Source organism: Lathyrus oleraceus, unplaced genomic scaffold (genome assembly GCF_024323335.1).
Source record: "Lathyrus oleraceus cultivar Zhongwan6 unplaced genomic scaffold, CAAS_Psat_ZW6_1.0 chrUn0592, whole genome shotgun sequence".
Classification (NCBI taxonomy): Eukaryota; Viridiplantae; Streptophyta; class Magnoliopsida; order Fabales; family Fabaceae; genus Lathyrus; species Lathyrus oleraceus.
The window spans coordinates 1,814-16,684 of record NW_026112983.1 but is presented as its reverse complement, the minus strand read 5'-3'; the positions used below and the strand labels follow the sequence as shown (position 1 = coordinate 16,684).

General features: G+C 29.0%; 1 protein-coding gene and 1 pseudogene across 1 annotated transcript; both read left to right on the top strand.

Moving 5' to 3' along the window:
- Positions 1-2,150: 2,150 nt before the first annotated feature.
- On the top strand, positions 2,151-5,762 carry LOC127114569 (alpha-L-arabinofuranosidase 1-like). The gene is made up of 15 exons (XM_051046626.1): positions 2,151-2,318; positions 2,420-2,474; positions 2,648-2,856; positions 2,944-3,065; positions 3,192-3,345; positions 3,459-3,528; positions 3,663-3,808; positions 3,890-3,988; positions 4,101-4,364; positions 4,510-4,581; positions 4,705-4,808; positions 4,903-4,959; positions 5,056-5,251; positions 5,337-5,480; positions 5,667-5,762. The coding sequence occupies exons 1-15, from the start codon at positions 2,151-2,153 to the stop codon at positions 5,760-5,762; spliced, it is 1,956 nt and encodes a 651-aa protein (XP_050902583.1).
- A 5,265-nt stretch (positions 5,763-11,027) lies between these two features.
- Positions 11,028-14,668, top strand: LOC127114568 (alpha-L-arabinofuranosidase 1-like; annotated as a pseudogene).
- The last annotated feature ends 203 nt before the right edge of the window (positions 14,669-14,871 follow it).

Below are 14,871 nucleotides of genomic sequence, written 5' to 3'. Positions count from 1 at the left end.
TTGAGGAAAAAATTTTAATTAAGGGGGAGGATTTAATGGGTACGTTCTATAATAACATGATCATTGTCTATTATTGGTATAATCTCTTGTTAATGAGGAGATGAACCCTAATGAAGTTTTTTAAACCACGATTAAGATATCAACATTGTCAATAGTGAATTATAATGGATTACAAGGGTAATTAAATCTTTGTGCATGTGAACTCTCTATGGAAAAATGAAATAAGAATCCTCATTTTTTTACTTCCATTCTATCTTTTAAATCAAATTTTGAGAAAGATAGATAAAGAGACGAGGGAGAGGCGAGTTCCTTCAGGAAGTAACGGGAAAAGTTCTTGCTCAACTTCTTCAATTCAACTTGCATATGTGAAGAAATTGTAGTTTCTTGAAGAAAAAGCAACAAGGAAACTTTTAATCATAAATTTTTATCATCATTTCCACAATTCATCAAACTCTTGAGAATCTTGGTTGGAACCTTGAATGCAAGGAAAATAGTGGAAGTTTCTAACACCCAAGATCATCATCATCAATCTCAAAGCTAAGGTTTCATTAGCTTAAAGGTGGGGTTCTAGGTAGTTATCACTTTTGGGGAATATTCCTTTATAGGAAATTGCATGTCAGGGTTAGGGAAATTTCATGGAACGTGGATTGATAGACTGTAAAGATGCATGTATGTGGGAGAATATGATCGCTGTGAATTTGTTGCAATCTATGTTGTTAATCTAAAATTTCATGAATCCTTGATGGGCCTAAGGTGTTAAGGGTGTTCACCATATGTTCATAGATGAAGCTTGCATATGCAATAAAGATCTCGAGTGTGAAATATATGATCTTGTTAGGTGATGACAAGTTTTCACCTCTAAACATTTTTCATGTATTATAATTGATGAGAATTAATGCATGTAATATGTTAGTTGTGGTTTGTATGAAAAATTGATGGATTTTGGGAAATTCAAAAAACATTTGCAGGTGTAACTGATTGCACTTTTGGTGTATTCAATTACCACCCCTGAAAACTCATTTTTTTTATGAAACAACAAGTTGGTGTAACCGGTTACACCAAAAGTGTAATCGGTTACCATCTCTAAAATTTGCATATTTTTGGGACAAAGAGTTAGTGCAACACCTTTAGTGTAACTGACTACACCTTATGTAACTTTGATGATTTTCACTTGTATGCCTTAGATGTGTGGCTATGGTGCAATGACATGTACTTAGGATGTGTTAACATACTTTTATGCCTCATTCACGACTAATTGTGACTAAAATTTATATGCATGAATAAAGCCCTAATAGGTAAGTCGATAAAAGCATACACCATAATTAGATAAGCTTTGAAAGTATAGACTCTTATTGGTCTAATTGGTTAATATGCGAACCCTAGTAGGCTAGTGAAAGAATGTGAGATAAAACTAGGTTTACAAAGGGGAATTAACCTAGATACATGACATTCAGACACGATAGAAGCCCTAGTCGGTATGTGTTGTAAATGGTCGGTAAAGAATGTGATATTAGGGAACTAGAGAATACCCTAGTTGGTATATGTGACGAACTATCGATTTTGAAGGAATTTTTTTTAGAACTGTGCGACGAATATTATGGCTTTATAGATGCCCAAAGCTTTCAAAAATAGTCGAGAGTGAATGACATTTGCATATATGAATCGAGTCTGACTATGATAAATGGTGACCAGGGAAGGAAATATAATATATATTAGAGTGTCTAGCTCATGTAAGAGATATTGGAAGTGGAGAGATGTTCCATTCGATAATTGATTCAGTGACCCGTGTCTAGAACATGTTAGAGGTAGTAGGAGGGGAAAGATATTCCAATAGTGAATTAAGTTCGTACCGTGGTCATACCTGAAAGACAAGTGATGGATGGGGAAAGATGTCCCATTTATGCAATAGATGTAAAAATAATATATATTAATTGTTTATTGACAGAGTTGCACAATAATCCATTATGAGGTATGATGAGAATATTTTACACGTTAGTACATAACAATCTAATTTAAAAATAGAAAACATCCAACTTATATATTATATTGTTAACAACTCATCATCCTTATCACTATCTTCAATTTATAGATTGTTCTTCCTTGATAAATACGAGTGAAAATGATTAACAAAAATACATTACAAATTTACAATGTCTTTCTTAAGTTCTCTCACTTATTTTATTTTATATTTAGGCGTGTTTTTGGTTATTTCTACATGCCACTATGGTGTTAATGCCAATGAGATCACATCAAAACTAGTAATTGATGCTGGTTCTGGAAGGCTTATTCCAGATACATTTTTTGGAGCATTTTTTGAAGTAAACTACAGTTCAATATACTTTAATAAATTTAATGATTCCAGATAAAGTACTCTGGTAGTGTTATCTTATAATACATTGATGTAATATATATTTTTCAGGAGATTAATCATGCGGGAGCTGGAGGATTATGGGCAGAACTTGTGAATAATCGAGGTATATATATTCGCACAGAAAAAATTCACCTTTGAATTTATTTTTCTAATAAGAGACAAATTTCATGTATTTTCTTTGAAAATTTATGTTAGTAATTTTTTTTCCATTTTAATATTTTTTCAACTGTTAGATCTATTGCATTATATTATATCTTTTGTAAATTAATGTTTCAGGTTTTGAAGCAGAAGGTTCCATTAATGGGACCTCAAATATTTATCCGTGGACAATTATTGGAGAAAATCAATCATCCATTATTGTATCAACGGAACGTTCTTCTTGTTTTGAGCGTAATAAAATTGCATTACGTATGGATGTTCTTTGTCATAGAAAATCTTGTCCACGTGGTGGTGTTGGTATTTCCAATCCTGGTTTTTGGGGAATGGTGAGTATCAATTAATACAACATTTTATTTATCATACGAAAAATTAAAGGTATTCATAATATTTTTTACAATGTTTTATATAATCAGAATATCGAGGAAGGGAAGAAATATAAAGTAGTATTCTATGTTAGATCACTTGGTCGAATTAATTTACAAATTTCATTTGTTGGATCTGATAATGGTGTTAACCTATCTTCAACCAAAATAAGGTTATAATTCTATTTCTTTAATTAATTTTTTGAAACAACGTCTTGTTCATTAATAAAAGTTCATTAATTTTATTATTGTGAAACATAATTAAACTAATTATTAAGTTATTAATGAATCAACATCAGAGCTTCGGGAGTTAATGCTACAAAGTGGAGTAAGATGGAAATAATTCTTGAAGCCAAAAGCACTAATCACAATTCGAACCTACAAATAACAACAAACAAAAAAGGAGTATTATGGTTAGATCAAATCTCAGCCATGCCTTTAGATACATATAAGGTATATTATGCATAAAATTATATTTATATTTATTTATTCTTAGATTATTTAATTTTTTCTCTTTTATAAGAATTTATCTCATTAATCATTATTGGACACATTGGACACAACAGGGTCATGGTTTTCGAAATGACCTTTTTCAAATGGTGGCAGATTTAAAGCCAAAAACTTTTAGATTCCCAGGTATGATACAATAATATTGAGTTGGAATCACTGCGAATAATTGTTTTTTTAATGGAATTTTTTTATTCTTTTCCATCTTTTTTTTATTAAATTTTTTATTAAGTGATAAATATATATTATATTTTTTTATATAGGTGGTTGTTATGTTGAAGGAGATTACCTTAAATATGCATTTAGATGGAAAGATACAGTTGGAGCATGGGAAGAGAGACCTGGCCACTATAATGATATATGGAAGTATTGGACCGATGATGGATTTGGTTATTTTGAAGGGCTTCAAGTAATTTTTCTTTTCTATTTTTAAATATTAATTGTATTTTTATTAAATTAAAAATTAATAATTTTTTTGTTTGTTAAACAGTTATCAGAGGATCTTGGTGCATATCCAATATGGGTGTTTAATAATGGTATTAGTCATCATGATGAAATTAATACGTCTGCAATTTCACCATTTGTACAAGTATAATTTCCTTAATATTATTTTTTATTATCTAGATTATATTTATATTTTTAATTAATTAATTAATTAATTAATTAATTGTTATTTATACTTTTTGATCATTAATTATTAGGAAGCTCTAGATGGTATTGAGTTTGCTAGAGGTTCTCCAGAATCAAAATGGGGTTCTCTTAGAGCTTCCATGGGACATCCAAAGTCATTTGATTTGAGATATGTTGGAGTTGGGAATGAAGATTGTGGTAAACATAACTATCAAGGAAATTATCTCGAGTTCTATAAAGCTATAAAAGATAGATATCCTGATATTCAAATTATCTCAAATTGTGATGGTTCTCAATATCCATTAAATCATCCTGCAGACCTTTATGATTTTCATGTAATAATATTGCTGATTTAATTATTAATTGTTTTTTCAATTTATTATTATTACTATTAATATTATTATTATTTATTTATAATTATTAAATTTGAGTTTAGGTTGAGTATCTTACATTATTACTAATACTTTTTTCAATTGTTAGATTTATACAAATTCTAAGGACATGTTTTCCCAGTATACCAAATTCGATAAAGCACCACGATCCGGTCCAAAGGTTTTATTATTAAAAAATTATTTATTTAAAAATGATTAATTATATTTTTTTAGAAGGTAAAATAGGCATTAAAATATTATTGATATATAAATTTGCTCATGTTTTATTAATTACAATTTATAGGCATATGTTAGTGAGTATGCTGTTTGGAAGGAAGATGCAGGCAATGGAAGCCTTTATGCAGCTGTGGCTGAAGCTGCATTTCTTATTGGACTTGAAAAAAATAGGTTAGATTTTATTATATATAAAATTTTATGATATTTAATTTATAAAGTTTGTGTTTTTTGAGTTAAATTTTAATCATTTTTCAATTTTCTACAGCGATGTCGTCAGCATGGTTGCTTATGCACCACTCTTTGTAAACACAAATGACAAATAGTAATTTTCTAATTTCTTATCATTTATTTATTATTTATTATTTATGTATGTAAATAAATATATGATTTATTTAATTTATATTTTTATATGAAACAGTTGGATACCAGATGCAATTGTATTCAACACTTATCAAAATTATGGAACTCCAAGTTATTGGCTCCAACAATTTTTCATTGATTCTAATGGAGCAATATTTCTTAATTCAACTCTCTACAATTCTTCTAGCTCGATTGTTGCTTCTGCAATTCAGTATACAAATTCTCAAGATGGGAAAAATTATCTAAAAGTCAAGGTAAAATAACTCAAATTTTTTATAAGGAATATATTTTGATTTAAAGTATTTAATTATTAATTATTTGATTGTGCACTTATTGCAGGTAGTAAACTTTGGAAGCTCAATTGAAAATTTAGAGATTTTAATAAATAATTTAAAATCAAATGTGCAACGATCTGGTTCATCAAAAATGATGCTTACATCTTTAAATAAAATGGATGAAAATTCTTTCTCCGAACCAACAAAGGTACACTTTATTTTTAAACAAAATACGTAGTTTGTCATAGATATATATTGTAATATTTTGAAATGAATTTTTTTATGTTTTAATTTAAATTTTTTATAAGTTGTTTAAACTTAAGGTTAATCAACATTGATTATATATATAAAAAAATTCTAATACATGATTTTGTTTCATTTTGTATATGTACAGATTGTACCCAAAAGAGCTTCACTTGAAAATGCAAGCAATGACATGAATGTTGAACTTGCTCCTTATTCAGTTACATCATTTGATTTATTAATTTAAAGGAGTAAATGAAATAAATATGTACATTTTTATTTCTATTACCTAAAGTATTTCTCGGTTTACCATCCATATGCATTTTATATATTTCTATTTCTTTTTATTTATGAATTTTAATATCAAAATCAATAAAAAAATGTACTTAAGCCAAAAAAAAGTTTGATACATTAAAACTAAATGGAGACAACAACACATTGCAATCTTTAGATATATAATAAAAATTAAAATATGGTGACCCGTAGAGATGTGGTTATTGAAAATAAAGAAAGGGAAAGTTTTGTTACCTTCAAAAACTGTAGATATCGGACTTATATAGAATATACGTGTGTTTTACTAATTATAATTATGTCAAATATAAAACTCTAAACAAATTTAGTAAAATACATTGGTTGAAATAATTTCAAGAGTAATAATCCTTTGTTTATAACATGTATATGAATAATAATAATAATAACATTGATGATAATAATAATAATAATAATAATAATAGAATTTTTGAATAATAATAATTATAATAATAATAAAATTTCCAAGTAACTTAAATGCTATGTATGAAGTGTAATTTAATATATTGACTGTGATTGTTGCTTTTGGTGATGGTGTGTTTGGTATTGTTGAGTGTTTTTGGGTGTCTTCTTTCTTTAGTTGGTGTTATTTTTTCTTTTTCGACAATACTAAAACAAAAGGAAAAAGCATCCAATAAAAAGAAACAAATCAACAAAAGAAAGAGAAAAATCTTATATACAACTCAAAAACAAACAGTAAAAATCACCACCTATGCGAAGCCACGTGTTAAATTTTAATCCAACTGAACTCACGAGAAGAAAAAATATTAATGGATAATTTATCGGATGTCCTAAATCATTCTTAAGTAATATAAACTTGTATCCATAAATATTGCTTAATCTCAACAAAACAACATTACTGTACAAAATATGAAAAATTGGGGATTTTTATAAAGGTTTTGTTTTTAATAGAAAATAAAATAAAAAGATTAAATATATGATATATTAAAAACGATCAGACCTTTTTTAGAATTTTGTATCTCAATATTTGTTAATTGCGTCTATTCCTTAAAATTATTTATTTATTTAGTATTATGACGAATTAACAAATTAGTTATACTCAATCTATTGGGGTATAACTCTTTATTTGGGAAGGTACGGTAAACCTAGAAAATTGTTTGTTTAGTTAGAAAAAGTCTTTCTCTTAATTCTCACAATGGATTCGAGTGAAAAGATGAATGTCTTGCAAATTCCAGTAGTTTGTGATTTTCTCGAAGTATTCCCCGAGGATGTCATTTCTCTACCTCCTGAAAGCAAAGTGGAATTCTCCATTGATCTAGTTCTTGGAACGACTCTAGTTTCTGTTGTCATGTAGCGTATGTCGCCGATCGAGCTCAGAGAATTAAAGAGTTAATTTGAAGGTTTGTTATATAAAGATTTCATCCGCCGAGTGTGTCTTTGGGGGGAGCTCTGTTCATGTTCGTGAAGACGAAGGATGATGGGATGCATCTGTGCATCGACTAACTTCAGTTGAACAAAGTTACCATCAAGAACAAGTATACCCATACCCAAGATCAATGACTTTCAGGATCACTTGAAAAGATCATGCATTCTCTTAAAGATTGATTTACGGTCGGGTTACATCAAATTTTAGTGAAAAGTTCTGATACACCGAAGTATGCAATTAGGACTCAATATGATCATTAAAAATTCCTTGTAAAGCCATTCAGAGTGACTAATGGTATCGTCGTCTTTATGGATTACATGAACCGTATATTCCAACGTTATCTTAATCATTTTATGGTAATCTTTATGAACGATATTTGAATTTACTTCCATACTTCATGAGACCACTTGGAGCATTTAAGGATTGTTCTATTAGTTTTGCAGGAAAAGTAACTTGTTGAAAAAGTTAGCAAGTTTGATTTATGGATGACCAAATTGATGTTTCTTGGTCATGTCATATCTAAAGGAGGTGTAGTAGTGGATTCTCCAAAAGTGGAAGTTGTGATTAATTGGGAGAGACCCAAGAGCGCTCCTCAGGTGAGAAGCTTTTCAGGGCTGCCTGGATATTATCAGAGATTTATCAAAGGCTCTTCTCAATTGGAATTGCCAATGACTAGACTCACTCGAAAAGATATTTTGTTTCCTTGGAATTCAGAGTGCAAACGGAGTTTTATCAAGTTAAAAAAGAAGTAAACCACCACTCCCGTTCTAATAATTCCTAATCCTAATCAATCTTATGAAGTATTTTCTAATGCTTCATAGGAGGGATAAAGAGGTATCCTAATGAAAAATGGTTAGGTTGTAGTGTATGTGTCTCAGTAGTTGAAGCCTCATAAAGAGAACTATCAGTCGCACGATCTTGAGTTAGCTGTTATTGTTTTTTCACTCAAGATGTGGTTCCATTATTTGTATGGGTTTCATTTTGAAATGTACACCGGTCATAAGATCCTGAAATAGCTCTTTGTTCAAAAGTAATTGAATATGCGGCAAAGGAGATGGATGGAATATGTGAAAAATTATGATTTCTAGTTGAAGTACCACCCAGGAAGGAAATGTGTATGGCTAAATTGATGGTGTTAGAGCTAGAGCTATTGGAAAGGTTTCAAAATATTGATCTTTAGTTTGCATGGACTTATAATTAGCATTGTATCCTAATTATCAACCCGAGTATTACATGTGACATGACGGAGAGGATTTGGCAAAGTCAGTTGTTGGATTTGAAGTTGCAATCTAGGTTTGATTATTTTAGTTTCAATCAAGACATGGATGTAATTCTCCTATTTAACTAGAGGATTTGTGTACCAAATCATTCCTATTTGAGATGATCAATTATAAGGGAAGTGCATAAGAGAGGGTTACCAATTCATCCTAATTCATTATGGATTCGCTTCTACTTATTTTTCCATACATGGTTGAGTAAAGTTTGTTCTCTTCTTCGAACCTCAACCACGAAGTATAATGGATTGTGCCATCTAGGAGTTAAGGAAGAAATAAACCCACATCGTTAAAATCCTTTAGGAAGAATCACACCCGGACGAGGCCACGTGGGAACTGGAATCGGAGATGCAAGATTTGTACCTTCATTTGTTCGTGTAAATCTCTAAATTTGAGGAAAAAATTTTAATTAAGGGGGAGGATTTAATGGGTACGTTCTATAATAACATGATCATTGTCTATTATTGGTATAATCTCTTGTTAATGAGGAGATGAACCCTAATGAAGTTTTTTAAACCACGATTAAGATATCAACATTGTCAATAGTGAATTATAATGGATTACAAGGGTAATTAAATCTTTGTGCATGTGAACTCTCTATGGAAAAATGAAATAAGAATCCCTCATTTTTTTACTTCCATTCTATCTTTTAAATCAAATTTTGAGAAAGATAGATAAAGAGACGAGGGAGAGGCGAGTTCCTTCAGGAAGTAACGGGAAAAGTTCTTGCTCAACTTCTTCAATTCAACTTGCATATGTGAAGAAATTGTAGTTTCTTGAAGAAAAAGCAACAAGGAAACTTTTAATCATAAATTTTCATCATCATTTCCACAATTCATCAAACTCTTGAGAATCTTGGTTGGAACCTTGAATGCAAGGAAAATAGTGGAAGTTTCTAACACCCAAGATCATCATCATCAATCTCAAAGCTAAGGTTTCATTAGCTTAAAGGTGGGGTTCTAGGTAGTTATCACTTTTGGGGAATATTCCTTTATAGGAAATTGCATGTCAGGGTTAGGGAAATTTCATGGAACGTGGATTGATAGACTGTAAAGATGCATGTATGTGGGAGAATATGATCGCTGTGAATTTGTTGCAATCTATGTTGTTAATCTAAAATTTCATGAATCCTTGATGGGCCTAAGGTGTTAAGGGTGTTCACCATATGTTCATAGATGAAGCTTGCATATGCAATAAAGATCTCGAGTGTGAAATATATGATCTTGTTAGGTGATGACAAGTTTTCACCTCTAAACATTTTTCATGTATTATAATTGATGAGAATTAATGCATGTAATATGTTAGTTGTGGTTTGTATGAAAAATTGATGGATTTTGGGAAATTCAGAAAACATTTGCAGGTGTAACTGATTGCACTTTTGGTGTATTCAATTACCACCCCTGAAAACTCATTTTTTTTATGAAACAACAAGTTGGTGTAACCGGTTACACCAAAAGTGTAATCGGTTACCATCTCTAAAATTTGCATATTTTTGGGACAAAGAGTTAGTGCAACACCTTTAGTGTAACTGACTACACCTTATGTAACTTTGATGATTTTCACTTGTATGCCTTAGATGTGTGGCTATGGTGCAATGACATGTACTTAGGATGTGTTAACATACTTTTATGCCTCATTCACGACTAATTGTGACTAAAATTTATATGCATGAATAAAGCCCTAATAGGTAAGTCGATAAAAGCATACACCATAATTAGATAAGCTTTGAAAGTATAGACTCTTATTGGTCTAATTGGTTAATATGCGAACCCTAGTAGGCTAGTGAAAGAATGTGAGATAAAACTAGGTTTACAAAGGGGAATTAACCTAGATACATGACATTCAGACACGATAGAAGCCCTAGTCGGTATGTGTTGTAAATGGTCGGTAAAGAATGTGATATTAGGGAACTAGAGAATACCCTAGTTGGTATATGTGACGAACTATCGATTTTGAAGGAATTTTTTTTAGAACTGTGCGACGAATATTATGGCTTTATAGATGCCCAAAGCTTTCAAAAATAGTCGAGAGTGAATGACATTTGCATATATGAATCGAGTCTGACTATGATAAATGGTGACCAGGGAAGGAAATATAATATATATTAGAGTGTCTAGCTCATGTAAGAGATATTGGAAGTGGAGAGATGTTCCATTCGATAATTGATTCAGTGACCCGTGTCTAGAACATGTTAGAGGTAGTAGGAGGGGAAAGATATTCCAATAGTGAATTAAGTTCGTACCGTGTTCATACCTGAAAGACAAGTGATGGATGGGGAAAGATGTCCCATTTATGCAATAGATGTAAAAATAATATATATTAATTGTTTATTGACAGAGTTGCACAATAATCCATTATGAGGTATGATGAGAATATTTTACACGTTAGTACATAACAATCTAATTTAAAAATAGAAAACATCCAACTTATATATTATATTGTTAACAACTCATCATCCTTATCACTATCTTCAATTTATAGATTGTTCTTCCTTGATAAATACGAGTGAAAATGATTAACAAAAATACATTACAAATTTACAATGTCTTTCTTAAGTTCTCTCACTTATTTTATTTTATATTTAGGCGTGTTTTTGGTTATTTCTACATGCCACTATGGTGTTAATGCCAATGAGATCACATCAAAACTAGTAATTGATGCTGGTTCTGGAAGGCTTATTCCAGATACATTTTTTGGAGCATTTTTTGAAGTAAACTACAGTTCAATATACTTTAATAAATTTAATGATTCCAGATAAAGTACTCTGGTAGTGTTATCTTATAATACATTGATGTAATATATATTTTTCAGGAGATTAATCATGCGGGAGCTGGAGGATTATGGGCAGAACTTGTGAATAATCGAGGTATATATATTCGCACAGAAAAAATTCACCTTTGAATTTATTTTTCTAATAAGAGACAAATTTCATGTATTTTCTTTGAAAATTTATGTTAGTAATTTTTTTTCCATTTTAATATTTTTTCAACTGTTAGATCTATTGCATTATATTATATCTTTTGTAAATTAATGTTTCAGGTTTTGAAGCAGAAGGTTCCATTAATGGGACCTCAAATATTTATCCGTGGACAATTATTGGAGAAAATCAATCATCCATTATTGTATCAACGGAACGTTCTTCTTGTTTTGAGCGTAATAAAATTGCATTACGTATGGATGTTCTTTGTCATAGAAAATCTTGTCCACGTGGTGGTGTTGGTATTTCCAATCCTGGTTTTTGGGGAATGGTGAGTATCAATTAATACAACATTTTATTTATCATATGAAAAATTAAAGGTATTCATAATATTTTTTACAATGTTTTATATAATCAGAATATCGAGGAAGGGAAGAAATATAAAGTAGTATTCTATGTTAGATCACTTGGTCGAATTAATTTACAAATTTCATTTGTTGGATCTGATAATGGTGTTAAACTAGCTTCAACCAAAATAAGGTTATAATTCTATTTCTTTAATTAATTTTTTGAAACAACGTCTTGTTCATTAATAAAAGTTCATTAATTTTATTATTGTGAAACAAAATTAAACTAATTATTAAGTTATTAATGAATCAACATCAGAGCTTCGGAGTTAATGCTACAAAGTGGAGTAAGATGGAAATAATTCTTGAAGCCAAAAGCACTAATCACAATTCGAACCTACAAATAAACAAACAAAAAAGGAGTATTATGGTTAGATCAAATCTCAGCCATGCCTTTAGATACATATAAGGTATATTATGCATAAAATTATATTTATATTTATTTATTCTTAGATTATTTAATTTTTTCTCTTTTATAAGAATTTATCTCATTAATCATTATTGGACACATTGGACACAACAGGTCATGGTTTTCGAAATGACCTTTTTCAAATGGTGGCAGATTTAAAGCCAAAAACTTTTAGATTCCCAGGTATGATACAATAATATTGAGTTGGAATCACTGCGAATAATTATTTTTTTAATGGAATTTTTTTATTCTTTTCCATCTTTTTTTTATTAAATTTTTTATTAAGTGATAAATATATATTATATTTTTTTATATAGGTGGTTGTTATGTTGAAGGAGATTACCTTAAATATGCATTTAGATGGAAAGATACAGTTGGAGCATGGGAAGAGAGACCTGGCCACTATAATGATATATGGAAGTATTGGACCGATGATGGATTTGGTTATTTTGAAGGGCTTCAAGTAATTTTTCTTTTCTATTTTTAAATATTAATTGTATTTTTATTAAATTAAAAATTAATAATTTTTTTGTTTGTTAAACAGTTATCAGAGGATCTTGGTGCATATCCAATATGGGTGTTTAATAATGGTATTAGTCATCATGATGAAATTAATACGTCTGCAATTTCACCATTTGTACAAGTATAATTTCCTTAATATTATTTTTATTATCTAGATTATATTTATATTTTTAATTAATTAATTAATTATTAATTAATTGTTATTTATACTTTTTGATCATTAATTATTAGGAAGCTCTAGATGGTATTGAGTTTGCTAGAGGTTCTCCAGAATCAAAATGGGGTTCTCTTAGAGCTTCCATGGGACATCCAAAGTCATTTGATTTGAGATATGTTGGAGTTGGGAATGAAGATTGTGGTAAACATAACTATCAAGGAAATTATCTCGAGTTCTATAAAGCTATAAAAGATAGATATCCTGATATTCAAATTATCTCAAATGTGATGGTTCTCAATATCCATTAAATCATCCTGCAGACCTTTATGATTTTCATGTAATAATATTGCTGATTTAATTATTAATTGTTTTTTCAATTTATTATTATTACTATTAATATTATATTATTTATTTATAATTATTAAATTTGAGTTTAGGTTGAGTATCTTACATTATTACTAATACTTTTTTCAATTGTTAGATTTATACAAATTCTAAGGACATGTTTTCCCAGTATACCAATTCGATAAATTTATTTTTTTTATTAATTATACTTTATTGTATATAAATTAAGGCACCACGATCCGGTCCAAAGGTTTTATTATTAAAAAAATTATTTATTTAAAAATGATTAATTATATTTTTTTAGAAGGTAAAATAGGCATTTAAAATATTATTGATATATAAATTTGCTCATGTTTTATTAATTACAATTTATAGGCATATGTTAGTGAGTATGCTGTTTGGAAGGAAGATGCAGGCAATGGAAGCCTTTATGCAGCTGTGGCTGAAGCTGCATTTCTTATTGGACTTGAAAAAAATAGGTTAGATTTTATTATATATAAAATTTTATGATATTTAATTTATAAAGTTTGTGTTTTTTGAGTTAAATTTTAATCATTTTTCAATTTTCTACAGCGATGTCGTCAGCATGGTTGCTTATGCACCACTCTTTGTAAACACAAATGACAAATAGTAATTTTCTAATTTCTTATCATTTATTTATTATTTATTATTTATGTATGTAAATAAATATGATTTATTTATTTTATTTTTTATATGAAACAGTTGGATACCAGATGCAATGTATTCAACACTTATCAAAATTATGGAACTCCAAGTTATTGGCTCCAACAATTTTTCATTGATTCTAATGGAGCAATATTTCTTAATTCAACTCTCTACAATTCTTCTAGCTCGATTGTTGCTTCTGCAATTCAGTATACAAATTCTCAAGATGGGAAAATTATCTAAAAGTCAAGGTAAAATAACTCAAATTTTTTATAAGGAATATATTTTGATTTAAAGTATTTAATTATTAATTATTTGATTGTGCACTTATTGCAGGTAGTAAACTTTGGAAGCTCAATTGAAAATTTAGAGATTTTAATAAATAATTTAAAATCAAATGTGCAACGATCTGGTTCATCAAAAATGATGCTTACATCTTTAAATAAAATGGATGAAAATTCTTTCTCCGAACCAACAAAGGTACACTTTATTTTTAAACAAAATACGTAGTTTGTCATAGATATATATTGTAATATTTTGAAATGAATTTTTTTATGTTTTAATTTAAATTTTTTATAAGTTGTTTAAATTTAAGGTAATCAACATTGATTATATATATAAAAAATTCTAATACATGATTTTGTTTCATTTTGTATATGTACAGATTGTACCCAAAAGAGCTTCACTTGAAAATGCAAGCAATGACATGAATGTTGAACTTGCTCCTTATTCAGTTACATCATTTGATTTATTAATTTAAAGGAGTAAATGAAATAAATATGTACATTTTTATTTCTATTACCTAAAGTATTTCTCGGTTTACCATCCATATGCATTTTATATATTTCTATTTCTTTTATTTATGAATTTTAATATCAAAATCAATAAAAAAATGTACTTAAGCCAAAAAAAAGTTTGATACATTAAAACTAAATGGAGACAACAACACATTGCAATCTTTAG